General features: G+C 40.6%; 1 protein-coding gene and 1 long non-coding RNA gene across 2 annotated transcripts in view; one reads left to right on the top strand and one right to left on the bottom strand.

Annotated features, from left to right (window-relative positions):
- The window catches only part of SPATA16 (spermatogenesis associated 16), a 79289-nt gene that overhangs the window by 33211 nt on the left and 18452 nt on the right, over nt 1-27626 (bottom strand). Inside the window, exons 4-5 of the mRNA XM_035334792.1 lie at nt 18158-18247; nt 6533-6617 (exon numbers count right to left, since the gene is read on the bottom strand). Of these exons, the coding sequence (XP_035190683.1) occupies nt 6533-6617; nt 18158-18247 (175 nt within the window). The remainder of the gene's footprint in view (nt 1-6532; nt 6618-18157; nt 18248-27626) is intronic.
- LOC118171710 lies at nt 11972-14581 on the top strand. Its single transcript, XR_004753344.1, has 3 exons — nt 11972-11992; nt 13278-13392; nt 13895-14581. It is a non-coding gene; the product is annotated as an uncharacterized LOC118171710 (long non-coding RNA).

Raw genomic sequence — 27626 nt, 5'->3', positions numbered from 1 at the left:
TATTAAATAAATCCACCTTTCCTGAAATTAGAGACAATTAATCTATCTGTTTTAATAATTGTGACATTTAAACTAGTAAATTCTCTTAGCTTGTAAATATGATTCAAGCAACAGTTATTTTAACTTCAGTGATCTGGTACTAGAAAAATAGAAGTAGGTAGAAAATATATGAAGGTAAATATTATTAAAGAAGAAAGAATACAAGAAAAATGTTAAATTCCCTGGTTTTATACAGGCACAATTGTTTCTGGAATGGAAATACCAGCAATAGCAAAAGCAATAGAAAGCTCTCAAATCTGTATCAACATGATAGAAACTCTCTCTTACGTTATTTGCCTTATCAATCTAGTTTTCAGTTACTCCATATTTTAACTTGTGTACCTAAGAGTAGAATGAAGCTGCTTTTTATAGCTTGGTAGTTATGTCTTACAAACAGCATGTTCGAAAGCCAGAAAGGCCTGAATCCCTGCAATGGCTTACATAGGATGAAGCCGTTTCTTCCCTAAAAAATGCTATGAATTTTAATTTTAGCATGTTGATTCAGCCACGATTCAAAGAGAACACAGGCAATCCATGAAAGTGGTCAGTAGATGCACTTGGATCGTCAGCATACCAGTGCAGCATCTTAAGAATGAACTGATCTTCCTGTTTATGGGCCAAAATCTTATTTTATTTATTTTTATTTTTATTTTTTTATTTTTTATTCTTCTGATGTGCTATATGAAGAAAATCATTACATCCTGATTTTCCGCCAGAAAATGTCAAGCTCAGTGATTCAAGACAAGTGTTGTCCTTCAAAACGGCCACTGATACAGAAGAGGGAGGATCATTTGTTATTTTTTATAAAGATAAATGTTATCATGAGAAAAATCAAAATTAATTCAAAAAGCAGCAACAAACTGCACAAACCTCTGAGACAATAAGGATTTATAGATATTAGACACTTAATTCTGCCTGTATACATCATACTCATTGAACTCAGTGGGATTTTGCCCCAGATTTCCCCAGAGTTGATTAAAGAAGGGACTTCTCTGCAGTGAAGTGTGGCACAGTGTGATCTGCTGAGATAGCCTCAAGAATGAATGAAAAAGGCATATTCTCAGTGATATGATGGCCAGACTGCCCAGAGAGGCTGCCTGTCAGCTCCTATCAGTCATCCCACTAGCAGGACTGTAAAACATCCGTGCCTTTGCCAGCCTGGCAACCTGATGCTCCATCGCAGACACGGGTCAAGCGTGAGCATGGAGGATGGCTCACGGGCCTCGTTACAGGCTGAGGCTTCGGAGGACATTCTGGCTGCTGAGAGCTTTCTTCTTTTAATGCTCTTGCCTGGGATTGTCACCCTGCAAGGTGTGAGATAAAGCTGAGCTCTAAAGAAGTTGACAGCGTTCATCGCTGCAGTGTAGGTGTTCAGCCACCCTGTAGGGCTGGGTGCTTTCTTTATCATTTGCTTTCTTGTGTGATCTGTGAATTGCTCTGTGCTTGCAGCAGCCCAGGTTTTTGAACTGGAAGCACCTGATGAGAGCGAAACAAATGTCTGAGTACCCAAACCTCCATGTCAGCCATTGCATGTGCTACTGGAAGCTTGCTCTGTGACACTGAGTTTAACTGACAGAAATAGTCTCAGGAACACAAGTTTTTTGGCACCCTGTGCAGCAGGCACATGTCTAGTCTTGTCAATGTACTAAGAGCTGCTCTACAATGGCTGCAATCTTGGCTGAAACGCTAGGGCTGGCCTGGATATCTTTAAAGCTAAAAGCCCATTTCACTGCAATGCAAATTAAAGGTCTCCATTTGTGCTGTAACGAATACACATAGGCTACGTCAGGGAATTAAAGCTTTTAGTTCAAATGGTTATGGAGGTGTACAGATATGAGCCTGGAAGTTTGAAATGCCGTCTGGAGGTTCTGTTGTTTCTGGAAAGTATGCACTCCTGGTGCAACAGCAGTTAGTGTAAGACTCTGGGTGGATGGGAATGACTTTGGGTGTAAGGGCATAGCGGATGCAAGATATGAAACTTGAGTGTCAAATGAGCCACACGGTTTTCACAATGGAATAAGAAAAGCAATTACATTTGTAGTGTGCTAACACGTTTGGCCTGGGATGTATATAAGCTGTGCAATATATTCACATTATCCTAAGATGTCTGCATCACATATTGGTGAAATCAGGCTCTGACTTCCAAGACGTTTGCAAAGTTTGTGTCTGACCATGTTAGGCATTTGGTGACATTGTAGTATAGAGTGATATATCTTTACTCATGGAATGAAACATCCAGGGTATATCACACAGTTTTTAGCCAGTGGAAATAGTTTACAAAGGTGTGAATAAAACTGGACAGTTTGGAGATGGATTCTTTCTATGGAATGAAATATTTCAAGTCTATTGTTTGTTTTGCTGTTCCAGCTGAGAAATATCATTGCCAACAATAAATGCTAGGAAGCTTGCCTGACTATAATAGTAAGTAGGCTTAAACTTTGTCTTGCTGCTACCACTGCAAATATCTACCATAATACATTTAATAACTTTCACATTATTATTTCATGTGATAGATTCTATTTAATTCAGTATTTTTAATCTAAGAGACAATACACAAATCATCCAGTGCATATTCCATAGTGGGTTGTGAACAAAAGTTGATTATATGTTAACTTGTAATGTATATTTTCAATCCATGAAATGAAATATTTTAAAAGATACTTACTCAACAGAGAATAGGTCTAGCTTACTGAATAACATTATACATTGCAAATTAGTTTTTCAGCTCTCATCAGCATTATACCTTTATCTCAGAACAGAATGGAAGGCAAGTATTAATATTCAAAAACAACACAGGGTATTAGGCATTACATATCACTGTAAACTCCAGAAATAGATGATTTACTTTAAAGGGGATAATCAAAGAAAGCTAATCAAAAAGCTAATCAAAAAGAATATTTAAAGTTGCCTTGATCATGATCCATAGGTACATATACAGGGAGCAGATAACAAGTACTAAAGGATCTTTAAGCTTTCAGAGATGAATGTGTAATGTAAATTGCTGGAAATGTGGACTGGACAAGTAAGTTCCCAGTTCTGGGAGGAGAAATGGGGAGAAACAGGGGTCATCCATGTAATACATCACCTTTTAGAAGGGATGTGGTAAATCTTCTGTTATTACACTATTTAAATGAGGATTTGATAATGTTCTCAAAAACAGTCTCAGCTTCGCCTCTCTTGGCACTGATGCATGAAGGTTGGGTAAAATTCTGTGGTGTTTTTATGCAGAAAGTCAGATAATTCATCAACGCGAGCCCATCTGGCCTTAAAAATCTGACAGCACAAGCCTTGTGGTGTGTCTGAGAGGAGGTACACAGTCACAGGGAACAGATCACTGCTGAAGAAGAAATGCATAAGAGTTAATAATGAGGAGGGGAGAGATTTGGGGATTCTTTAAGAAGAGTGTTGAAGAAATAGGGCTCTTGGCAGTTGATGTCAGGGATAGAAGGAGTTCAAAGGAAAGTATAAAACCAAAATCAGGAGAAGTAAGCCAAAGGAGATACAAGATAAAGACTGCTCTAAGCATGAGAAATAGATCAAGAGAGAAAAACAGTGATTTAGAAGTAGGATAAATAATAAAGAACTTTGCAGATGTGAATTAAGAGCCTGAAGTTTTTGCAAAAAAAGAAGTCAGCTGAAGGATTTGAGTGGTCTGTATGATGTTTTGAAGCTATGAAAGAAGTAGAAGGCCGGCTGTGAGGAGGAAAAGCCTTTTCCAGCAATGAAAAAAATAATGAAGAAACAAAAGTAGTCGATGACACACCAGAAGATTGTATATATGACCAACTGATCAAAGCACAGAGTGACAAATCTCTTCTAAAAATCTTTCTTTGAAAAGTTAACAAATGGTCCTGTTCACCATTTCTTTCCTCCTCAGAAAATTTTGCTCACAGTTGTGAGCTAATGTGAGTGAGCTCTGGGGCAGAGGAGTAGTTAGCAAGAAAAGCGTGCATCAATAGCTGTTGCTTTGGTTACAAAGGCACATGAGCATGTATAGTCGTGACAAGTTATTTTCAGCTTTACAACATGAAACAGAAAGAATATTAATAAAAAAGATTATGTTACCTCTGCTTGGTCTCTCTGTGGTGGAAAGTCCCAATGCAGTGTCACATGCTACATCATACTGCATAATTGTTGCTGTGTGCACTAATGTCATTGAAGTCACCCCTGATGCTGAATGCAGAGAATTCATCAGCTCAGGAAGAAGGTTGCTACTGGTGCTGGGGATATATCTTCACGAACAGTGTTTCTTAAGTGCTAGCTATTAACTTGAGTGGGAGCGATACTGGGCACCCAGCTGCCTATACTGTGTGTGTGTCAGCATATAGATATTGCTGAATCCTTAGCCTAGCCCACGCTAAAGCATACGCACAAAAGGCACAAAATTGTGGAGCAATCTCTGTTTCCCAGTGAAAATCAAGCACGGTGGGAGATCAAACAAAAGGTTAGATCACAACTGGCATTTCAAAGCTTCTGTAGACAAAGATGACAGCAGCTCAGGTTCAGGCAAAAATTGGAGAAGTGGTAACACAGGCACAGGCAGTATGGTGGTGCCTTTCGGTACTGTGGTGGTCCAGGGAGGCCCATGCATGAAGTCTCCATCAGGATCAGAAATGAGCAGTGAGCTGGGGACTAAAGCAGAGATGAACCAGAGTCCTATCACTGTCAAAATCCTTTGGCCCTTGCTGTCTGTTAGATGCTGTTAATGGCTGGAAGCGATTCAGTTGCCCCACTTTTGGTCTGGTTCATTCCCATCTTAGCCCAACCACAGCTTCTGGTTTACATTCTACGAGGAGACACTGTGATGAGTCTTGCCCTTCATGCCTTTTTTTTGGCCCTGTTACCTAGCAGGACAGACTGAACCCCTGGGGGAGAGGACAGCTATGACAGCTTCTTCTTTAAAGGCTTGTTATTTGAAGCTTCATGTCCATGACATCAAGAAGAGGAGTCAATGGATGCCAGTGTTAAGAGACAAAAAAAGATATTCCATTCGAAGAAATGACCCTTTCATAAAACCTGTTTGTGAACTCAAGATTTTAAACGAGTCTGACCCAGTGGGGAAAAAATCAAACTGTTCTGTACAGAAGAAATTCTCTGCTGGAAAGCATATAAGAAAGTTCACAGGCACTGCAAACACTAGCCCAGTGGGTAATTCTCTGAATGAGATGCACTTTGCACTCACAGCAGTACTGAAATTCAGCAGCTCCCAAGACTGAGATTTATTCCATTTTACCAATAAGAATGCAACTAATAATAGTTTTGAAAAGGAAGAATTTACCATGTGATTGAAGGTAAAAGATCAGATTCTGATCTTTATTACCTTGGCTTATGCCAGATGTATTTTGCACCACTTCACATAAAGTACAACAAGGACTAGCCCTTTTGTTGTCATAGATGTTCTCACAGAATAAACACCAAATAAATGGGATCAGAATCAGACTCTGAAATTTTATCCCAAGGGGCATGAACCATTTTTGTCCTGTCACCAAAGTGAGTTGCACCTGGCCTCCTCCTAGTCACAGGAAGCAGCCCGTGAAACCGTGCCTCGAGAGCCACCCTTGAGGGCACGGCCAACAGTGAGGTGGAAGAAGGCTGTACACGGCTGAACTGGCTCTGAGGCGAGGCACGTGGGGCTGTGAGGACAGGGAACTCCCGAGAGAGTTATGGACAGCCCACAAATTGCCTCGGTCTGAGACTGTGTGTGTTTTTGTGGGTGCCTGCCCGCACTGCCATGAGGCTGGGCCTGCACTGCCATAAGGCTGGGCCAGGTCCTCCCTGTGAGGCTGACGGGGCTTCCACTGTTGCAGGCCTCAAAGGCTGGGACACCACAGCACTGAAAAGCTCCTGCAGCAACAAGCCAATGACAAGACAATGAAGGATTTAGCATCCATTTACCTCCAGGTGTGTGAGAGCTTACCTCAGAGCTGAGGCTGGGACCCTTAAATTTGTGCTGATGTGGCTGAACTGCTATATCAAGCAAGTATCACTCGAGAGACAAGTCTCATTGAAGTCAATGGTCTACTCCCCACATAAGTAATCTTTGTAGAACTGGGGTTGTAACTAGCTATCCTTCACAGAGCACTTTAGGTTTCTCTGAGACCATTTGTTACAGTCATTTTTTCCTCCCCTTCCGGTTGAAGAGTTTGGAAACGTGTCAGAGGATTAGTATCATGCAAATTGCAAAAGGAAAGTGTCACTAAGGTAGGAAGACTTCACAAAAAATAGCTTTGGGGACCATACAGTATCCAGAATTAAATTTTATAGCAGTCCATAAAATTGAAGTATGAGCCAAGGGTTAACAACCTTGAATTTTGCCCTTAAAATTAGTCCAAGAAAATCTACTTCATTATAAATACAGTAGTACTATATAGTGTCCTGTTGATTGATATGCCCAAGAGCTACCTTTGTCGGCAGTCTTTTAAGCAGTAATCCTTCATTTTGGTCTTAATAGTGAGATGGGCACCTCCTTCCTCATTGGGCTATCAATTTTTACCTGCCAATACAGTTTGATGAGCTTGCTTATGTGCTGTTCAGTGCCTCCTGTCAGCCAGTACATATAGTCAGCAGTCATGGCACTCCTGATGACAAAAGCAGAATAAATGAATGTATAAGGAGAGAAGGATGTATATAGCAATATTTAAAGGAGATAACATTAAAAGACTGTAACGTGAAGTTTGTATCAAAAGATTACAGATAACTCTCAGGCTTTGTCCAACTTTAAAACAATCATTAGTAAGCATTTTCAGACAGCTAAACTATCTGCAAGCGAACAACCCTACACTTTAAATTTTTTTTTTCCATATTTTACGCTGAGCAACTATTTAATGACTGCTCAACAATATTGTAGTCTGGCTTTTCATTTTTTTTTTTTTTTTCTTTAAAGTATTTGTTGGTGAAATTTCTTATATGCAAGTACTTTTTTTTGTACAATAGCATCAACATGTGTAACACCTCATAGCTTGGCAGTCTGAGGATATCAGTGTCTCTGGCAAATTCAGACTTAGTTCACCTCTGATTAAACTTTATCTTAAGAAAAACCCCAAACCCAAAGTAATCAGCTATCTTGCTACCTAATTGAGTATGCTTTAGTACTCCCACTGTCTATTGCAATCATTGCATTGCTTTTTCTAGACTGAGGGATATTAAAAACTATTGTGCAATGGATATTAATACAGAGTCTTAACAGACTTCAGAAAATCAGTTTGCTTTTATGGCTGCCTCTCTACACTGCTCTCCCTTCCTATTCCTCTAGAGATTCCAAATCCAATTAAATGTGACTAGATGTAATTCCAAATTGTCACTTTAGTCAATTAAACATATAATAATCTTGTGTACCTAATTACTAGCACTGAAAGTTTATTTGTCGATGTAGTGCTATCAATGTGTACTTCTGCATGTTCCCCTTATCATTGCCTATATATTAATTGTGCTTTGACATTACAGTAAATTGAATTTGAAATTTCCCCCTAGTTAAAAGTATCTCACAAACAGTAATCCCAATCCTGTTGTAATACCCTTTCAGAATGTACTTTCCAAGTCTGTATTATGTTCTTAATGAGATATAACCAAAAATACATGGATTTAACAATACACATTTCAAAGCAGGCCCAGTATCAGTGGGTAACATATTGTTACAAACAGGAACTAAATCTTCCTTAGATGTTAGTGTACTGCTCCCATTAATTTCACTGGGAGAAAAGCAATTCAGTAGGATCCATGGATTTCTGCATAAGGACTGGATTTAGCCATAAGCCTTATCCATGCCCATTCAAATCACTGGCAAAAATCCTCCTGATTGCACTAGAACAAAGAACAGTTTCTAATTGAACATTGTTAGCCCAGCTGGCACAGGGTGAACAAAGGATGAAATCCTCATTGCGCTGGAAATTGCTGGCAAAACTCTCACTGCCTCCAAACAGAGGACGATTCCTAATCCCAGGAATGACGTACAAGTATTCTATGGATGAAACAGAGAAGGTGAGCAAAGTACCCAGCACTCGGTGCCCAACCCACTGTCAGGTTTTGAAGAGCTGTCCACTGTCTCCTGAGACCCAACATGGAAATAAGCACATAGCACAAAAAGGGAGGAAGACTTTGAAGGAATCTGTCAAGTTACTTTTTATTATTGTGTGTGTGGTCTACTAGAGGTGGTCTTCAAAGGATCCAGCTCCTGTGACAGTGGCATTCACTGGTACTGTGGTCTCTAGCAGTGTATGAGAGTGGTGGTGGCCTGTGGCTGCCTTGTAAGAAAAACGTGACTTTCAATCTAAATTTAGAGGAATTCTCAACTACTAGAACCTCGTATTTTTTGGAGTCAAATGACTTTTGCAAACAGTCATTTACAAATTGGTATCCTATAGATTTATTGCCCCCCAAACTGTTGTCATTTGAGGGATTAAAGCTGGTAAATCCTTAACTCTGAGTATCACCATCTCACGCTGCGGTAGTGCTGCCATGGGTCGAATGCAACCAGATGGATGCAGACACTCTCAATGTTTTTTGCCACCCCTACTGCAGGCCGTGGTCTGGTGACATCCTGCTGACAGGACACCACAAGGCTCAGTTTGTGACCTCCCACTCCTCTGTGGTAATCGTGCTTTCTTTCCCCAGCTTGGTACCCCTTTCAATGGAGGTGTCAGCAGAGCTCTGGAAAAATCTGGAATCAACTCCTAGACAAGTCACTCCATCTTTCTGTTTCCCAGTATCATCTGTAAAATGAAGACAATCATATTTGACTGATTTGCCTATTTGGTGTGCGAGACCTCCTGGCACAAGCTCTCTCTACTAATTCTTCATAGCGTGCTCAGCACAATGTCACTCTGATCATGACAGAGGTCTCTAGGTACTGCTGCACTTCAGACAAATGCCTTTCCTCTTTATTCTTCCTTCTTAATTTGCTCTTATTTAAATAATCAGAATTACACTTACATTTCAGGCATTCGTGTTTAGTTTTTAAACATCTGCTTTTATCCCTGCTGGATTTCTCTTGTACCACCATGCATTACACCATGAACAGCAAGACACATACATAAAAACGCCCTGAGCCTTTCGAGCACTTCCAACCCAATTTCACTTCTCAGTTCCTCGGTCATCAGGGAGCACACACAGGTCAGGACCAGTGCTTGCTACTGTGACCTCGGGGCTTACGAGGGACTTAAAAAATTCCACTTTCAAAAGAAACATAAGTATTAAGGCTGTATGTGGATGGCCTACGTCCAACCCCAAATATGCCTAAGTCAGAGGGTTTTCTCTAATAGCCTCTGAGGCTTGATTCACAGAGTCAAAGTGACACATGAGATAGGGAATTATGAATTCCCTAACACAGATGAAATTATGCTGGCTGAATATGGTTATAAGGCTGGCATTGGGAAATATTCAGCGACCTAAACACTGAGACAGAAACCAAAGGACTGATTGAGGTATCTAGGCAGGTGAAAAGCCTGGTTCCCAGTGAAGTATGCAAAGGCATAAAGCATGGAACTTGGTCCCCAGGTCCCAGCGAGTACCTATCCATTTGGCCCACTGAAATCCAGGTCACAATGACTTTCAGTAAGCGACGTGTGAGCCCCCACTCTGAAAACAAGACTTTGGTAAAATATTATTTAAGGAAATACTATGCTATTTATGAAATTATTGTTTAGGGTCCTCAGCCAGTGGTGGGGCCCATTAACATATTTTTCTTTGTTGTTATTCAGAATGAAAGCATATTGCATGCGTATATCTAAAGATATCTTGACCATACTTGCTTCTATTTTTTTTTTTTTTTCCTAATGTCTGTATGTCTAATGACATTTTAGCAAAGCTGAAAATCCTTCCTTCAATCATATGACTATCTGGAGATTTCCTTCTTTATGTGGAAGGCTTTTCTTTATTTTAAAATAGACTCATTTGTCATATTTTTTACACTATAAAATGCAATGCTTCCATTTCCTTCAGTGGGCTAATGAAGAAGAGAGAAATTTGCTTTTCCAAAACCGTGAAAAAAATATCAAAAAATGAGGGATGAAATTCAAATTGTTTGATTCTGAAGCTTCCCTTTTTATGTCTGATGAAATTTTCTAGGGAACAGTTAAAGAATTTAGTTGAAATAGTCACTCTCTCAGTTAACTCTGCAGCTCAGATTATTCTTGCCCTTTCTGTTTGTGTGTATGTATCAATTTTTTCTCGTTTGGGTTAGCTCAGTATTGCTTACACTTTCACCTATGCTAAATACTTGCTGTCTATTAAAAAAAAAAAAAAAAAAAAACAAACCTTTGAAATTTCAGCTTGCACATTGAATACAGTGGTCCAAATACAGACTGATAAAATACTGAATATAGGTCAACAGGCGAATCTGTGATGACTAAACTAGCCATCCACTGTGAATTAGAGTCAATTTTAGAAGTAAAATTACAGATCAAATGAAGCATACAAAAGTCTGTAACATACCGAGGGAGTGCATTCTTATTAAAGGTTTATGAGGATAATACATATCTTGAGAATGAAGCTGAGTTGCTTTAGACAGGTCACTGCTACTCCATACCTAAAAGGAGTTGTATGGTGTATACAGTGGAGGATGTGTAGGATTATTTCCCCTCCCTAACAGGGATTTGGGAAGAGCAGAAAGCTGAAGTCCTTGAAGAAAGAAATTTCCCAATGCATTAACAGATTCATGGAAGCTGAATGAGGGACCGCTCCCTGCCCTGTTACTATGTCAATATTGTGTTTTAAATGTGATGTGTAATGTTATCAAATATGGCTGATGTATATAATATATATGGATTAGGATAGTATAGGCACAACCATATTAGCATTTTTGCCATTTGCTGCAATCACAGATCCTAGGGATGTGGGCACTTGTGAAGAACTGGGCAGTAAGAGGCTGTGGACCAGGTCAGTTGGGGTCTGCTGATCAGTTGTGTGCAGATTTTGGACTGGTGAAATTGGCCAGCAACGGACCTCACTCTGATTTGTACCTCTCAAGGGTTCAACTTTGAACTTTCCAGAGCACCAGAAACACAAGGTACAAAAGACAGGGAAAATAGCTCCCATGTATGTCACACAAAGCATTTTTTTCTGGATGAAATGCCATCTTTTATTTTTACAGTTTTGAAATATACAGGTATTGAAATCTAACAGCAAAGAACAGACACGTGCATTCTCTTTCTACACAATCACTTCAAGTGATATTCAGAAATATTGACCTCTTGTTTACAGAAACCAAACACTTAGAGCCACCAAATCCATCTGTGTTAATGTAGTAAACCTGGATCAAAAGGTGTCTTGCTATATCTGCTCAATCTGGCCACTTGGTGGTGCAGAACAATAAGATATATTTCCCTATGTGCAAGTGAACAGCACACCATGGATCTCAAACTCTCTTCCTCAGCCCATCTACAGAAATGTATAGGCCTTATAATAAAAGTGTCAAAGGTGGCTTTTGATGCCTGACAGCTGCTGACACTAACAGCGAGTGTGCAGCCAAACCCTTTGCAGTGGCCATGCAAGGCTGTGACAAGAAAATGGATGGTGCGGACGCTGTTCTGGAATGCACCAAAGTGTCACATTTCCAAAGAAGACATGAAATTAGCATTGTTGCTAGACAGATGTGTCCTCATTTACCACTGTAAACACTGGAAAAACAAAAGGGCAAGGCTCAAGGTCAGCTCCTTGGGCCTCTGTTGCTCCCCCTGAGCTGCTCAGGAAGGAAGAGAACCCTGAGGGGGAGAGGAGCTCTCTGCAGACAGCAGAGCCTTAGGAATAATCACAGCCTATGCATGTTACAGTAACTTTCACTCTTGTATGCTATTCAGCCCCAATTGCTGCTCAGATCAGGAGGCTGATAAGCGGCAGAAAATTACCTTTGCTCCCTACTTCAAGTGATCTCACCTGGTCTGCAGTAAGTGGTACTAATAGAAGGCCTCAGCCAGTGCTGTGTGGCTTTGGCAGTGTGCAGAGCTACTGTTTGGAAGTGGTAAGTGTATCTGTTCTCCCCCACTACTCTTCTTTCTAATTTAACAGAAACTTCAATATTCCTGTTAAGATCATCTCTGATGGAGACACCTGGGTATTTGAGATCTATCTTGTATCTAAGGCTCAGCATTAGAATATGGGAGAAAATAAACAACTCCTCTTTTTTCTTATCTTTTTCTGGGATTAGAAAGGGAAAATGATGCTTATAGCTGGAATAAGGAGGAAGTAGTTATTGTAATGCAATTATCCCATTTGAAAAGTGGGCAATAATAGAAGTTATTTTTTAAACATCTCTATGTATCTTAAATAAATGTAAGCTCGTTGCTTTGAGGTTTATGGAGATACATGAAAACCATTAGATGAGAGATAAACAGAACTACAGAATATTAAGCAGGAAGGAAATTAGTGGTATGAGGATTTAGCTATATATGAACTTGTCTCCAAATGGAGGAAAAGGAATTGTGGCAATCCTTCTGCTATCTGCGTATAATGCGTTAACATTGTTAACTCCTGCAGAGAACTGACTAAAACTCACTTTTAAACGTTTTACCAGTGAACCTTAAACATGTTGAGGAGCTGCTATAAAACTCTTCTGTCCTGCCAAACCCTTCCAGGTTGGCGATGGGGTATGCTTGCTACCTTCACCGAAGTCTCTGGGTCACTAGCCAGACCATGTTCCTAGAAAGTAGAAATGTTTCCTGCAAGGAAAATAGCACCTGCATTTGGAATATATTTACTACAAGTATCATTATCTGTCTGGTGGCTGCATGCAGATGACAACTTTCTGCATTGTCTTGAGACTGCTGTACAATGATAACGAATGTTTCCTATTTAAGGGCAGCTGCCATGTAAGGACACAGAGGGTGCTTTGCAGATGTGAGCTGAGAAGAAGTGTGCAAAACACAGGGAAAGGAGAGGTCTTTTAAAATGGTGGGGGATGCTCAAGACAACAGGGTGCTAAGTGCAGCAAGATCTTGTGCTGTCCATGACTGGGCACGAAACAAGCAGCAGTGAGCACGGGCGTGCTGCACAGATCATTGGAGCTGTGGAGGCCCTGGTGCTGTGGTGACATTGTGGTGACGTGGTAGAGACATTTTGGGAAGGGATGAGGTAACTGGGATGAATTGCTTGATGACAGAAGTACAGTGAAACTTTGAGGGACAAGGACTGTGCTTGTTCTGCGCTCTAGCTGGTGCTCTGCTCTTGTGTATCTCTTTGCACCTCATGCTCTCTGGCTTGGGGATGTGCCTTGTGCTGTTGCCAGTGTTTGTATTTTCTTTGAGCAGGCGGCAGTGATCGTGGAAAAACTGGTGTGGAGGCTTCCTCCTGTCCCTGATGTGACTGCCTGCCTGAGCACACTGTTGTTTGACACCTGGACAGTCTCAAGTGATAAAGAATAATGTGTGCAGTGCAGAAATAACGGCCAGTAATTCTAGACAGAGGCTAACCTCATATGTTGGTGTCAAATTAAATAATAGGCAGTGTGGGCTTTCCTTTGGGCTTTGACTGATCCCCGTGCTTGTCAAAGCCACTTTCCTAGATGCAATTTATGAGGTGTGCCATTTGCAGTGTCACCCTGGGGATACGGCCAGCCACAAAACCCACAGGGCTGCTCAGGTGGCTCGGTGTGGGGGCAACTGGACCCATTTCCCTGCTGACCCCTGGCCTAGAGGTGCTGCCTGTGCAATGCCTTGGCTGGTAGTGGAGGGCCCCTTCTCCTCAAAAGAGCCGCTGAGGGTGGCTGGGGGGGGGGCAGGGGCTCGCTGCTGCCCGACCCCACACAGCCACATGTGGGGTACCCACCATCACTGGGGCCTGCGCTGAGCCCCCCCCACCCGGCTTCGAGAGTCCCCTCTGTGCTGGTGTTTCTATGACAACCAATGTTTTTCTTTTCTTTTTATAGAATTTTCCTTTTGTTTATTTCCGTTGAGGAAAAGTAGAAACAATTAGGATGGGGAAGGAATATGAACTTTTCCCCTGTTCTTCCAAGAGTGGGCCCAGGCAGGGCTGAAAGGTGGGCGGGCCTGCTCCCTCAGCTCGCATCCGCGGCCCAGGGTGGGCCTTCATGCCACCGCCTTCTCTGTGAAGAGAAGCTGAATATAACAACTAACCCGAACTGTACAGCTTTTGTGAAGAGCAGCTGAATGTAACAACTAACCTGAGCTGTGCAGCTTTACCTACTGCCTTGCAAGTTCTGACTGAAACGGCCCCTGGATTCATACAGAGGGCTGAGGTCTGCTCCTTGCAGACCTGGTTCGCTTTACAGCTGGTGGGATTATCCAGGTTTTCTTGAATAGACATGTCAAAAAGCTGAGTCAGCCATGCTGCAGCTATTCAGATCCTAAAGCTCCTTCTTCCTTAAGGATTGCTTACCCCTACTCTGTGCAGTCAGATGAAGATGAGTTGTTTGTTCTGGCAGAGGGACAGACAGTCTGTTTTCCTCTACATGTATACAGCTAATTTCAAGTCACTAGTGTTCTAGCTGGTGATAAAAGAGCTATCTTAAGCTTTTCACAGAACACAGTGACACTGTTAAATCAGCACAGCGATTTGATTAGCAGAAAGATGAGAGCTATACGGCTTAATGATAAAAAGGGGCAAAATCCCTTCTGTAGTTTAAACTTCAGATTCAAAGCAAATAGGCAGCCAGCTTTTTTCTGTAAGTTACAAATCTTCACCTTACCACTGTTTCAGTGTCAGCAGTAGGCTGCACTATCTGAGTGAGAAAGAAAAATTGCTTTCATGGCTTGTTGCTCATCTGGTCAGACATCACTGCAGATGTGTGACAGGCAGCTGTGGGGTCACAGCCTGCCAGGCTCGGGGACTTGGAGAATGTGCAGGCTCCGATGCCTCCTTCCCCAGGAGCTTTGAGGGTCACCCTTGGGTGTTTGTCCCCTTTCTAGCACTCTTACCCTTGAAAACAGCCTGTGATTTAGCTCCTCTGTCCCTGGGACTAGTCTTGGACTTCCCAGGCTGTTCTGTGGCTTGCATGTCCCCTTGCATATACACATCCCTTGTCTCATCCTTCCCTAAGGTAGCAGACTTTGCATCCCCAGGAAGGCAGGGCCCCCTCAGCCTTCTCCAAGAGCCTTTTCTCTTCTTTGTTATAGAAGCAAGCCCAGAACCCTTTTCTGAACTTTCCATTCTGGTTATTAAGTGATCTTCTGATCAGCTGTGACTCTGTCTCCCTTGCCAGGGTACTTTCAGTAGCTGCTATTGAGGATGATCCTGAGCCTAAATGCCTTGTAATGTCTAAAACTTCTAGGTAACTTCCAGACTAAATTTATGTATAATGAATTTATACCCATTTGTTCAAAGGCCAAGATGGTCTTTCAGCTGAAATAGGTTTGCTCCCTTCTGAGGTTTAAATCTTTACTGTGCTTGTCAAGAGCAGTCTCCGAACAATAGAGGATAAATATATTTACTAGCTGACACCTCAGTGAGAGTGGCTGCACCACTTTAGAATTCATCATTTGCAGATTCTCTGACCTCACATGGTGCTTCTAGGACTGCTTTACAATGCCAAATGGCCTTAGGCTGCACTCTACATGGTAGCACCCTATTAAAGTACTACCCTGAAGGGTTGCTATGCAGTCAACAAAATTCAGGGGTGATGCAGATATGGGCATATCAGTTGCCTTATACTAACTCAGATGTCCTTGCATTCAAACTCCTTACGCTTTCTGTGGGCTGACAAGCTGTAGTGAAAGTTACATGCAGAGAAACTTGGGAGGTGCTTAAATTACAGCTGACCTTACTCTAACTTTTGACTTTCTCTGAACCAAATAATTTGGTCTGGTATATCCTCAGAGATGAAATCTCAGGGGATCTCAGCTTGATAGGTAGGCTGAGTTAAATGTCATTATCTGTGCTGTTTGTGCCAAGCAGTACTGTTTACAACCAGCCCCTCCTGTTCACATACCCATACGGTGTTCTGGGTGTATTTAACAGAGTATACAGTGATTTAAACACATGGTAAGGATAGAAAAACAAGGAATACTCAAACAAGCAGAAATAAATGACAGGTTATGATTAAAAAAAAAAGTTCATATTTCCAGAAAATGCAACCAAATGTCTGCTTGCTACAGTCTGTAATGGGTAGAGTGCATGCTGCCCCTCTAATGGGGTTTGACTAAGAGCAGTGACTCCAGTGAGATGCCGTAAGTGGTGCTAAGCTTAGTTTAACACAACTTGCAAAAGCAGCTCTGCACAGTTGCTATAACACTATGTTAAACTAGGCTAAACTCTGAATGCTGCTATAGTCGCTGCTTTTTGGAACCGCTCTGGATTCAGTCTGTCAGAATGTTCCTCTCCTTTACGGAATACATAATCTCATTTAAAATCATCTAGTTTCCTGAAAGCATCTCAATACAGGGGAAAAAAAGGCTGACACAAATCCCTCTTGCCTGCTGATGTAGTAAACTTACTGATTGCTTATCTGCAGTAACACCAACCACAATTTTCTTCATTTTTGAAATCATATTTATGAACGTCTTGGTTCAGACTGTCTTTGTAAATATAGGCATTTTTAGGTATTTTTTCTTATGAAATACCAGTTTCTGAAAATGTTTTTTTTTTTTTTTTAAAAAAAAAAAAAATCTATCTTTTTTTTTTTTTTTTTTTTTTTTAAATCCTCAACCTGACTTCAAGGGGAAAACAAACACCAACCAACGTACAAACAAAACGAAATCCTCTCCTTGTATTTCACCTGTCAGGATACTAGTGAACTGCTGGGTTTGACAGCATCCTGAACAGGATTCCCTCCCTATCTGTCACAAAACAACATACTGTACTAACACCACCCTAAAATGTCTGTCTGATCAGTGTGCTTCAGTTGTTGATGACTGTGTAGATAACAATTTCTCTCTGAATCAACACTGCAACAAGATTTTTGGGAAGAAGAGACCCTGATCAGTGCTATATAAAAGGACACCTGGGAGATATAAAAGTAGATCTGGGAAATATCACAATGCTGCAGTATTTTTGAACAAAATGTTTGTATTCCTTAGTTTGAAAGGGGTTTGTTTGAGAAGTGAGTTTTTTTTTTTTTTTTTTTTTTAATTTACAGTAAGTGAAATATTCCAAGTTCATCTGAACTAGTATTTCCAAAGAAATTAGCAAAAATTTCATTGTCTTGAACTGATTTCTTCTCCTCATCCTGGCACATGAAATCCAATGCAGTTTATTTGGATACACTCTCGATGCTGTCCTGCACAAGAAAACTGTTTGTCCCTGTTTTTTTGTTTGCTTTTGTTTTTGACTGGAGTCCAGCACAGAAAATTGGTGTTTATCTTCCCAAATCCTTTCTGCTTCGATAAAATATTTTTCCACTTCCCATACAAACTCTTTTCCTGCTATTTTAATAGGTTCAGAGTTCTACCACTAGCATATATCTTAAATGATAAGCAATGTGACCCTTTCAGTCTCTTGCCTAATTCACGTTGACTGTTCTGCCATTAGTTAGCTAATGATTTGCAAAATATTTTTGTGCTATACCTTGTGGTCTTCAGCTGAACAGTCCTCTGTAAGTATCTAATGTTAGTAGTAATGATGATACATAGCAAGCTGCCATTGCATTTCCCTATGCATTTCTTTCATTTAAGCGTGTTCAGTGGTTTAAAAACTTCTGTTGCGTGTTGAAACTTTTAGTTTTTGGCAGTGTAATGCACGCATGCAAGCAGATCTTCCTCTTGCAGATTTTTCTGCTGCCAGCAGTTTCTGTTCACACCAGCAGTCTCATCAGCTGCACCCAGGCTAAATTTTGCAGCATATCACAGTGTACATTGAGATCTTGACTTTTTTTTTTTTTTAAATCTGCTCAGAACACACTTGAGCTTCTGCCCAAGGTACAGGGAAAGCAGGAAGTAGAAAATGCTTGTGTGCGTGTAGCTTTTGCCCCAGTGTAGCCCACGGACCCGACCAGGGCTCACCCCTACACCTGAGAGTACGTACTCCTATATGCATTAGTCTAACTGCAACCAGGGACATAATTGGGATTCTTCATGTTACTCTGACTGGGAGGATTGGAGCTCTGCTGCGTCTGAGATCATATACACAAAGCTCCCACTGACTTTTAAAAGTCTGGGTATATGATGATAACCTTACTACTGAGAGCTGGAATGAAAGATGTGGAGAAACCATTATAAATCCATGAGTGCCAGAGTACCTTGCAGCTTCAGAGTATCTCTCTAAACACCTAAACACGGCAGCTTGACGCAGGTGATTCCGGAAATAGGCTGGGTTCAGAATAATGCTCCTTTAAAAGATAAAAAAGATGGGCAAGTTTAGATCTCAAATTCTTAAATGATTAAAAGTCATTAATAAACAAACTGTGACTAAGATGCATCCAGTAGATGCTTCTACACATCTCAACAGTCACTCTGTGTGCCTCAAATGTAATATGAGCTATCATTTTCTCTCTTGACAACTGTGACAACAAGCATTATTAAAATTTTTATTAAGGTTATATTTATAAATGCAGTTTCATTAGGGTTCTGTGTATTGTTATGGAAACACTTTTCTAAAAAGTTTCTGTTGTAATATGCTATGTTGCCTTTAGCTTGAGCATAACATAAGTAAAAGTGCCACACTAAAACTTCTTGTTAACCCCCTACCTCCAGAAACACGAGTGGAAGTTCTGTGACCTGTTGTCTTGGAACCACTATGCATTTACAATTCATTTCAATGCTAACTTAGATTTTTAAATATTTTCAGTATCAGTGATAGGTTTTATGTGGGTGGACCTTGGCATGTTTCTTAAACCCTTAACTTTGGCAGATGCAATTCCAGGTGTAACAAATTATAGGTTTAAGTCAATATCAGAAAAGGATGTAAGGGTAAAAATAGCATAAGCCAAGTGGTTAGATTGGCAAGCAAGGTATCCTTCTGGTATAAGCAGGGGAAGGGCAAGCATGACAGCTCCATCTACATCTAATTAGTTCTGCTTGTGAGATCTCCAACATGTGACTGCTTCTCTGGTCAGCGCTTTTCCCCGTGTTTGGAGAAAAGGTACATAAAACAAGTTCTAGGATGCAGCATTAAATATTTGTCATTATTAACATGTGTTATAACGTACTTAATAAGAGCTTACCACATCATCAAGGAGATTAATGCTTTCCTTCTGTTACAAACATGACTTGTATGTTCCCTTAAACAAAACATCTCCATGCACATTGCTTAAAGCAGTCTGAAGCTTAGTTGTTTTGGATTCTAGTGCCTTCATCGAGTGCTACCTGTAGTTTGTGCACAGCTTGTGCACAACTGGAGGAAGTGCAGATCTTAGCGATGGGAACATTACTCTTAGTGCACTAAAATCTAGCATACAAAACAGCGCTGGACGTTTACCCACTTATGTTAATGGGGTAAACGAGTCACTCCTATCAGTAACAAAACAATAATGGCAACAGAAATCACAGGGGTTCTCTGCCAAATATGGTTCAGGTCCGAAGTTCAGAAAATACTAATGGTCACCAAAACTTACCCGAAAAGAAATCATCAGAAGATCAAATACTATCAGCATTTAAATGATTTGACCAAAGCAGTAATACCTTACTTAGATGACAACTGGTACTTCTGCAAGCTATTTTAAAGGAGATTATTGCCGCTGTAAACTGTACTCAACAGTTGATAATAGTAATATTGATTTTTTTTTTTTCTTTTTTCTTCAAGTTAGCGGTTCTACCACAGCCAAGCAATAGCACTATGAGGGCAAAAATTAAAAAATCAATAATTCCCTGGTAGTTAGCAACACATTTTCCTGTAAGTCTTTGAGCAGGATGTACTGTGATAGTCTTATAATAAATATAGAACTGTAGCAGATTTTCAAAGAATTAGGTATCAGATCTCTGCTTTCCATCTTGATTTCTTACTAGTCTGAGAAAGAGGAACTGCTTCTCTTGATCTATAAATTCTATACTGAAAAATATAGCATGCTCTAATAGCTTGAGCAAACATCAGAAAGCCACCTTTGACTACCTGGCAGTCTGCTAGGTTCTATGTAGCCTATACATTAAAAATTACTTCTGCTGTATTGCTTCTCTACCCAAATAGAGCTCCTTGCTGTACCAATACAGCTCCAGTTTAGCAGCCTTTATGCAGAACAGTGCCAATTAATACCACGTGCACAAAAATGGTGCAGTTTTCCCTTTGGCATTTAAATCTGTGACTCTGACATACTTCAGATGCTTTTGGTGTAAAGGAAAAAACATTGAAAATAAGAAGCAAAGGAATTATACAAACAAAGGTTAAGAGGAAAACCCTAATTCCAGGAAGTTCTCCTTCAAATCGAAGCAGATGGGGGACCCATCTGGCCAGGCAGCAATGTGCCAGGCTGTGCATACTGAGAACGAGTCCATGCTCCAAGATCCACCTCCAGCCATGGGCAGTCTCAATACTAGGCTGGTTAATCCAGTAATTAATTAGGAGGGATGTGCTTCAAGAGGGAGGCTTGACAGGAGAATGAGGAAAGGAAGAAGGCAGTGGGCACACCGGCTGCAGCTCACAGGACAATCTCTGTGTGTGGTGGTTTGTGCCGTGAGCAGAAGCATCGGTCCTTTGGTCTTCCTACTCGTGTGCTTCTCAGGGATCTTCAGGTAGGAAAAGTCACTTCAACAGGAAACATCTGAAAATGGACAGCTCTTATTTTGCACAGAGAGAATTCCTAATCCACAAAACTGCAAATAAAGTCACTACATCTGAAGATTAAAACTTGTGTTCTTGCCAGGTTTGCCCCCCATTTGTCAAATGACTAGGTTAAAGTAAACTTGAAATAGATTTTCATTTATTTTTCATCTTCACTGTAATCCAAAGACTGCCCTGTTAAAAGCCTTTCGTAAATCATTTGGTCAGTTTTTCTCAACAAAACAGTCCTTAAGTAATGCTGTATATCAGCCTCTTTTTTGACATTTTCATTTTTTCATCTTGACATCTTCTCTTAAAAATAATACAGTGTTTGTCCTATTATCTTTCTTCTAACTGCAAGGAGTGGGGGGAGAAGGCGGCATCAACTCTCTCCCCATCATAGCGACTGGAGGATGTGAATCAAAGATGCATATATTAGTCTGTGGCTTTCTCTCTCCAGGTGTTCCTTTCAATCTTACTGCCCAGTATTAAGGAAACAGGCACAGCAAGAAACTAGGATCACTACATAAAAACTGGCTGCTGGAAATCACATTGCCTTTTCTCTAAGGTATACATTGTCTGTTGAAGTCCTTCCCAAATGCAATGGGGATTTAACTCTAATCTGACTGACATGAAAAAGTGCCTCTACTACAATCCACTGCATCATTTGTACTTGGCCTTTGTAGGCCAAGAAAAAGTCAGCAAGATGATTCTATAGATGAAGCAAGTGAAAAAATACACTTCACTACTGAAGGAGATAACTCATTTTTCTTGCTAGTACTGCAAGTAAAAGCTAGCTTGTTAGTAGAGGTGCGAGATGTTATTTGTTAAATTAGAGTGACAGAGGCTTTTTCCTTTTCTTAGTTGTCCGTGTCTTCTTTCAATGCTCTGTGGTCTTCTGTACAAATACATTTTAATAGTCAATTCTAATAGACTATAAGGGAGGAATTAAGTGATTTACCAGAAATAAAAATTCAGTGCTAAAGCAGTACATGTGTCTGTTGCAGAGAGACGTAAGGGCAGTTGGGCTGGCAGTGCGCTGTGTTGCATGTCCACACGTCGCTGGTACAGAGTGACTGTACAAATGGAGGTGCTGAGGTTTTCTTCACCACAGCATTAAATACAATGTCAGAGCAAGTAACGTCAACCAGCACTCAGCGGAACCATGTATTCACTTGCTGTAGCCTAATACAATGCTTTTATCTTCAGTGAATACTGTCAATCAGTATAGCTGGTGATCCAGCCCCGCTATGCTTACTGATGAACCTGACAAATCCTGGCTGCTGTACAATTAGATTGAAGCTCAACTTTCTTCTTCTCCCTTGTTTCATCTACATGGCAGGTAGCATATTATCTGTGGTGTAGTACTATTCTTACAGCTGTTTGCGTCTGCCGTGCTCTGTTCTGTGATCCCAAGGGCTGGATCACCAGCTGGTTTAAGAGTTCAACTCTACTACAGACAAATTCCTGAACTTACAGTAGCCAGGAATCGATCTCGACCTATTTCCCTGCATTTTGTGTGTGCAGCTATGTTGTGATTTGGAAATTTTATTTGGGGAGCCTATGGCAGCGTATTTCCTTGCAGCCAACTTTGTATTCTCACCCAGTTTTCTTCTGGTGGTTTCAGTGCTACCAGTAATGAGCAAAGGGAGAAGGAGTGTGGCTGCGGTGAGGAGAGCCATGTGAAGGAGGTGCTCATGAGGATGTGCGATGGAGGTAGGGCCTTTCTCCCATGCTTGTTTTCAGTCCCTCAGTGGCTAGACAGGTTCAGACCTGTTGGCCCAGAGGGATGTTTTCTTCCCAGCACCACCAATGCCTGGCTGTGACTGTGCCCACCCTGCCTTGTACTAAGGAACCTCTTTCCCCCTTGCAAGTGCTCTGGTTCCCAAGGGAAGGAGCACCCTTCCCTCCCTACCCTGCCCTGTCCACCCCATTTGAAGGAGTGATGTGCAAAGTCAGAAAACAGCAGTTATATAGAGAAACAAGCTGGAGGACAAAGAGGCAGGACCGCTCGGCCGATGTAGTTACAGGAGTGGCTATACTGAAGACTAGAGTTTGAGGCAAACCTGGCAGAGAACAGGATGGGTCTTTTTGGTGGTAATCTGATAATTCATTAGGAAACCCTTCTAATACAGTCATCACCGCTGAACTAAACCAACAGCTACAAACAGAGGCAGGAAAGGTTCTACCAGACTTATGTGGATCAAGGAACAGGACCTCTGATGGTGAAGAAGGACGTCTGACCTGTCTGTGCAGTCAGATCTTTGTTTTTTTGTACAACCAAACAGAAATAAGTGTGGTTATGGCATCTACAGGCAAGGACCTTCAGTGCACAGAAGAAATCATCTCATGGTTTTCATACCTGAACAGATAGAAAGAGAGGAAATGAGGGATCCCAATAAAGCTTTCACGCACACACCTTTTCACTGCCAGTAAAGTGAAATATAACTGCCATGCTAAAAGGTTTTGCAGCAGCTATTTGCTTTGAATTGCAAGCATAAGATAAATGTGCTATGCAGGTCTCGATTCCTCGGCTGTGAAGGTAGTAAAAAGGAGAATGTTCTCCTGTCCAGAACAAAAAGATATTTAGGAAAAACTTGTTTCAAAGCTCCTAAAGCATCTTAACACAAGCGGAGATAGTCTGCATTCCCTGTCATGTTTGTACAACATGCTCCTAGCTATACAAATGCTATTTTCTTTTCTTGACCACCTTCTGATTGCTGTCGTGCATCTCAGCATTTATAAAACAGTTTGTTGCTAGACCCTTCCTTCCAAGAGGAACCATATTTCTTGCAGGGCAAGAATAAGTACGATCCCACCACACATTGTGTAGATAAATGTTTTTGCAATGTAACATTATCAAAGTCAAGGGGAATACAGCCTTTGACCTCAATGAAGGAAGACTCAGCACATAAAATAGGAACTATGCTGCTGGTATACTGACCCAGAAATAACATAGGATTGAGAGTTAAAATCAGAGAATTCAGAGAAATTAATTAAAAAAAAAAAAAAAAAAACACAAAGTTGAAGTGTGTGGAAGTATTTGAAATGTAGTATGAGAAGGAATTATTTTTTAAGAGTAATTCTGGTTTATATTATCCAGAGAATCTCAATGGAATAGCTTTGTATTAATAATATCTCATCTATTATGTATATTGCAATATGCCTAACACAATTGCTGAAATAATTAGATGCTGCTAATTCTTCTCTTTCTCTTCCCTTTTCTGAGGAGGTAAAGTGATTAGGAGAGTAGTTTAGAGCAAAGTATACATTCCATTACAGGCTTCCCACAGATTAACAGCATCAGCCATTATGTTTCTTCTTTTTATACTTTTACCTAAAAATCTGTGCTCTTCTTAAATTTTTCTGTTCTTTCTCCTTTTTAATGCCCACTGACTATGTTGTATCATGGCATCGTTGCATTATTTATTTTTTATTACTTAATATTTCACTAGGATTGTGTTGTTCTACATACTTTTATACAGTCCTGTTTAAAGCTGTGAAATATGGAAGATAGGGAATTAAGAAGTAGCTGATTAATTCAGAGTTTGCAGACTAAAAATCCAGTAATCTGGATTAAGGAGTCTTCATTTATCCAGTCTGTATTTCAAGGAACAAATTTTGAGGTGCATTTTTTTCTGACAGATGTTGCATAAAGCCTGATGGTTAATAATTATTTTAAAGCTTAGAGTGTTTGAAAAGTCATTGGGAAAAATGTAGAGGATTTAGAACTAAATCTGTAAGGCTTGTGCTGCACTAGGTTTTTTCTTTTTTTTTTCCCACTGTGCCTCCCTAAGAGATTCCCTCTGTTAAGTCATCACTAAAGCAATCGTGCACTACTTAAGAGAGGTGCTATTTTCTACTTCATGTGTCTCCCTATGAATTGTGCAAGAGGCATTAGAGAGCTCTGCCTTCTATCGAACACATAAAAAGGCAGAGCAGGAAAAGCTTCACAGATTTATTACACTCCCTATGCATTGCCTTTCTGGAAAGGAGGGAGAATACCGACAGTGGGTCAGAGCCATGGAGCAGCCTAAAAGGACACAGGAAAATATTTGCTAACCCCCAAAGAATTTTGAAGAGCTCCATGCAGCATCCTTCATGATAATGAACTCAATTTTCAGGCATTACTTAGAGGCAGTGTTAGTGAAACATGTTGCAGTGCCTAATTCCTCTTCCTCCCCTTGGCTCTTACACGATTTCCAGGTGGGGTTTGTGGGGAGAAGGGCAAGGAATGAAGCCCAGGGCTGCTCTGGGTGGAGGCTGGTTGCAAATATCCTTCATGGGGGTACTTCCCAGAGCACCTCCCACCACCAGCTGTGGACTTCTGATGGTGTGATGGCAGGACCATTGGAATGAGTTGTGGCAGGCAGCCCTATCCCTGGCTGAGCAGCTTTTTTCCAGAGGAGATGGCACTGGCAACTGGGAAGGGAGCAATCAAATGTGGTCAGAGATGAATCAAAATGCTGTTCATCGCTTGCTGCTGGGTGGATGATGTTAACATCAACATCTTCTAGTCTTTGATCCATGTACAGGATCTCCATGAACACCAGTCTATGGTGGCGGAACTGGATCAAGCTACACGTCTGTCATTCTTCAAATCTTGTGTGCCATGAGGACCATAACAGCTGAGGAAGCATAAGTATAGCAGGGAAAATCATGTTTCCAATAGAAAGGTTCTCTGCTTTTTTTCCCCATGTGTAAACAGCAAGTCACATGGTGGCAACGTAGATTAATTTTTGATTGCTTGGAGGAAAAAAAAAAACAAAATAAGCAAAGAAACTGTAAGGGGATATAGAGTCTCATCGAGAAAGTCATGTATATCATGTTTTGAAGGATTCTCCGTCTTCAATTGTCTTGGAGTTCAGCATTGCTCTCTCCAATTTTGAAGAAAATTGAATCTTAACAGTTGCTGAGCTGTGTACGTGATGCACTGCAGGTTGTTTTTCCACATGCAACTGCAGCTTTATGGATTCCTCTGTTGGGCCTGGACCTCTGAAGAGCAGACATAAATGAGGGACTGCCCTGCTGAAATGCTATGCTCTGCTTCAAGATTACTCTCATTTGGGGCAAAAATTCAACCACTGGCATTAGGCTGAGCAATATAAAGCCTAAGTGCTAATCTGAGGTTTCTTAGTCAGTTCTTGACTTCTCAGACCTTCACTGTTTCGCCATCTGCTATAATTGAAAATTGCCTTCTGCAACCAAAGGGAAAATCTAAATTCTCAGCAAGCCATATGGGGTTATTAAGATCATTGAACCCTGGTATGCCATAATGCCTGGGCCAAAAGGACCACGGGGCATACAAATATTGTGTGATTCATTTTATAGCTTCAGACTGCAAGTTAGGAATTGTTTTGATGGCCATCCTTATGATGAGAAGTGGTGGTCAAGTATGTTACGACAGATGTTGTTTGGTGAGGTCGACCCATAGCATGTTTCTTCAGAGCTGTGACAGATAAGTGCATTTAATAGTTTGGTTGCAAAGAATAAATATTTTATATCAACCTGACAAATATTTAGAACCCAAGTGGTATTGTCAATCGGGCCAGCAATGCTAAAGGCAGCCTCTCGTTTTCATATTAAGAAACCCGAGGCCACAGTTGCCAGTTTTCAGGTGAACCGAGGCTTTGCTTCTCAAACAGGATCTCTACAGAATGATTCTATCATCTGGCTGATGACAGAAAATGTACTGCCTTTCCTATTTTTAAGAATGGGAAAGCTATCCCCATGCAGATGCTTGTTCTTGAACGTTTTTATAACTGTGCTGCTGGAATTTTCCTCTAGTTACTTGTGGTATTTCATAAGATTCCTTCCAAGCAAAAACCATTTATATATATATTTGATACAACTATGTATGAGAATATTAAAGCTGATTTTTTGGTTAATAAAGCTTCAGAAATGAATGCAGGAGCTGTGAAATTTACATGAAATTAAAGAAAGAATAGTTCAGTAAATGCAAATAAATGCAGAAATGAATATTTTAATTTGGATTCATGATTAATACCAAAGGATTACCAGCAAACCATTAAAATGTAGTGATGACATAAAAACTCAATGGGAATAAAAATCCTATATGCACTATTTAACTGATGGCAGTGAGCTATTTTTAGTAGGAGAGCTCAGAGTAACTTATTTATTCTTTTTGAAAAATATAGCTGTTGATTATATTTCAGGTTTTGTCTTCATGTAAATGACATCTCAGAATAGTTTTTACTGGCATACTCTGTGTATCAGTTCCTGCATTTTACAGTGTAACAGACATGGTCATTAGATTTATTCCCATTCTGCAAGTTATTAAATGAATTATATTGAAGATAGGCATTACTGATTGCCCCTTTTCTTTGTGCTATGTAACGAAATGTTAAGTACAGATTGTTATAATTATGTGTAAGAAAAGAAGAATGAAAAAAAATTCCCTCCTTGGTTTTTCTGTGATCCCCATCTGATTGCGTTTATTTTCACTGTAGATCATGGTTTCTGTAGGCCAGGGTTTCTTCAGGTTTTTTTTTTTTTTTTAGGACAAGTGAAACCAAAGCATGTCAGAATAGGTTTTAGTTTCCATAGTACTGTGATCACTACCTGTTGTCATTCTAGCATTCTTGGAAGTCACAGTTAAGGAAAGAGAAAGATCATTACCATTTATCCTGAAGTAGCAGCCCAGTCAAACTTTGTCTCTCTCCTTTTTTTTTATTTTTTTTTCCCTAGCATGGTCTTTGAGAAGCCATGAAAAAATGTGGTTGGTTTTTAGTGTGTAAAAGGAGCGTGTGTTTTTAACAGGAATCTCTCAGTTTTCCCCACTTCCTAGGCTTTGGGTCCCCTAACAGAGTACTCCACCTGAAAGGAGTATGGGCTGTGTGCCTGATAGGTGTGCCCTGGAGCGCACCTTATGTGCTCCAGCCACTCATGGGCATTAAGGACAGCAACCTAGAATGGACCTTAGAGCTAGTTTGAAGATGTGTATAGGCCCCAGGTAGGCTTTGTAGACAAAAAGTGCTTGGGAAAGGGGTAGAGAT

The sequence above is a fragment of the Oxyura jamaicensis genome, chromosome 9 (assembly GCF_011077185.1).
Source record: "Oxyura jamaicensis isolate SHBP4307 breed ruddy duck chromosome 9, BPBGC_Ojam_1.0, whole genome shotgun sequence".
NCBI classification, from domain to species: Eukaryota; Metazoa; Chordata; class Aves; order Anseriformes; family Anatidae; genus Oxyura; species Oxyura jamaicensis.
This window is presented reverse-complemented; position numbering and strand designations above follow the sequence as displayed.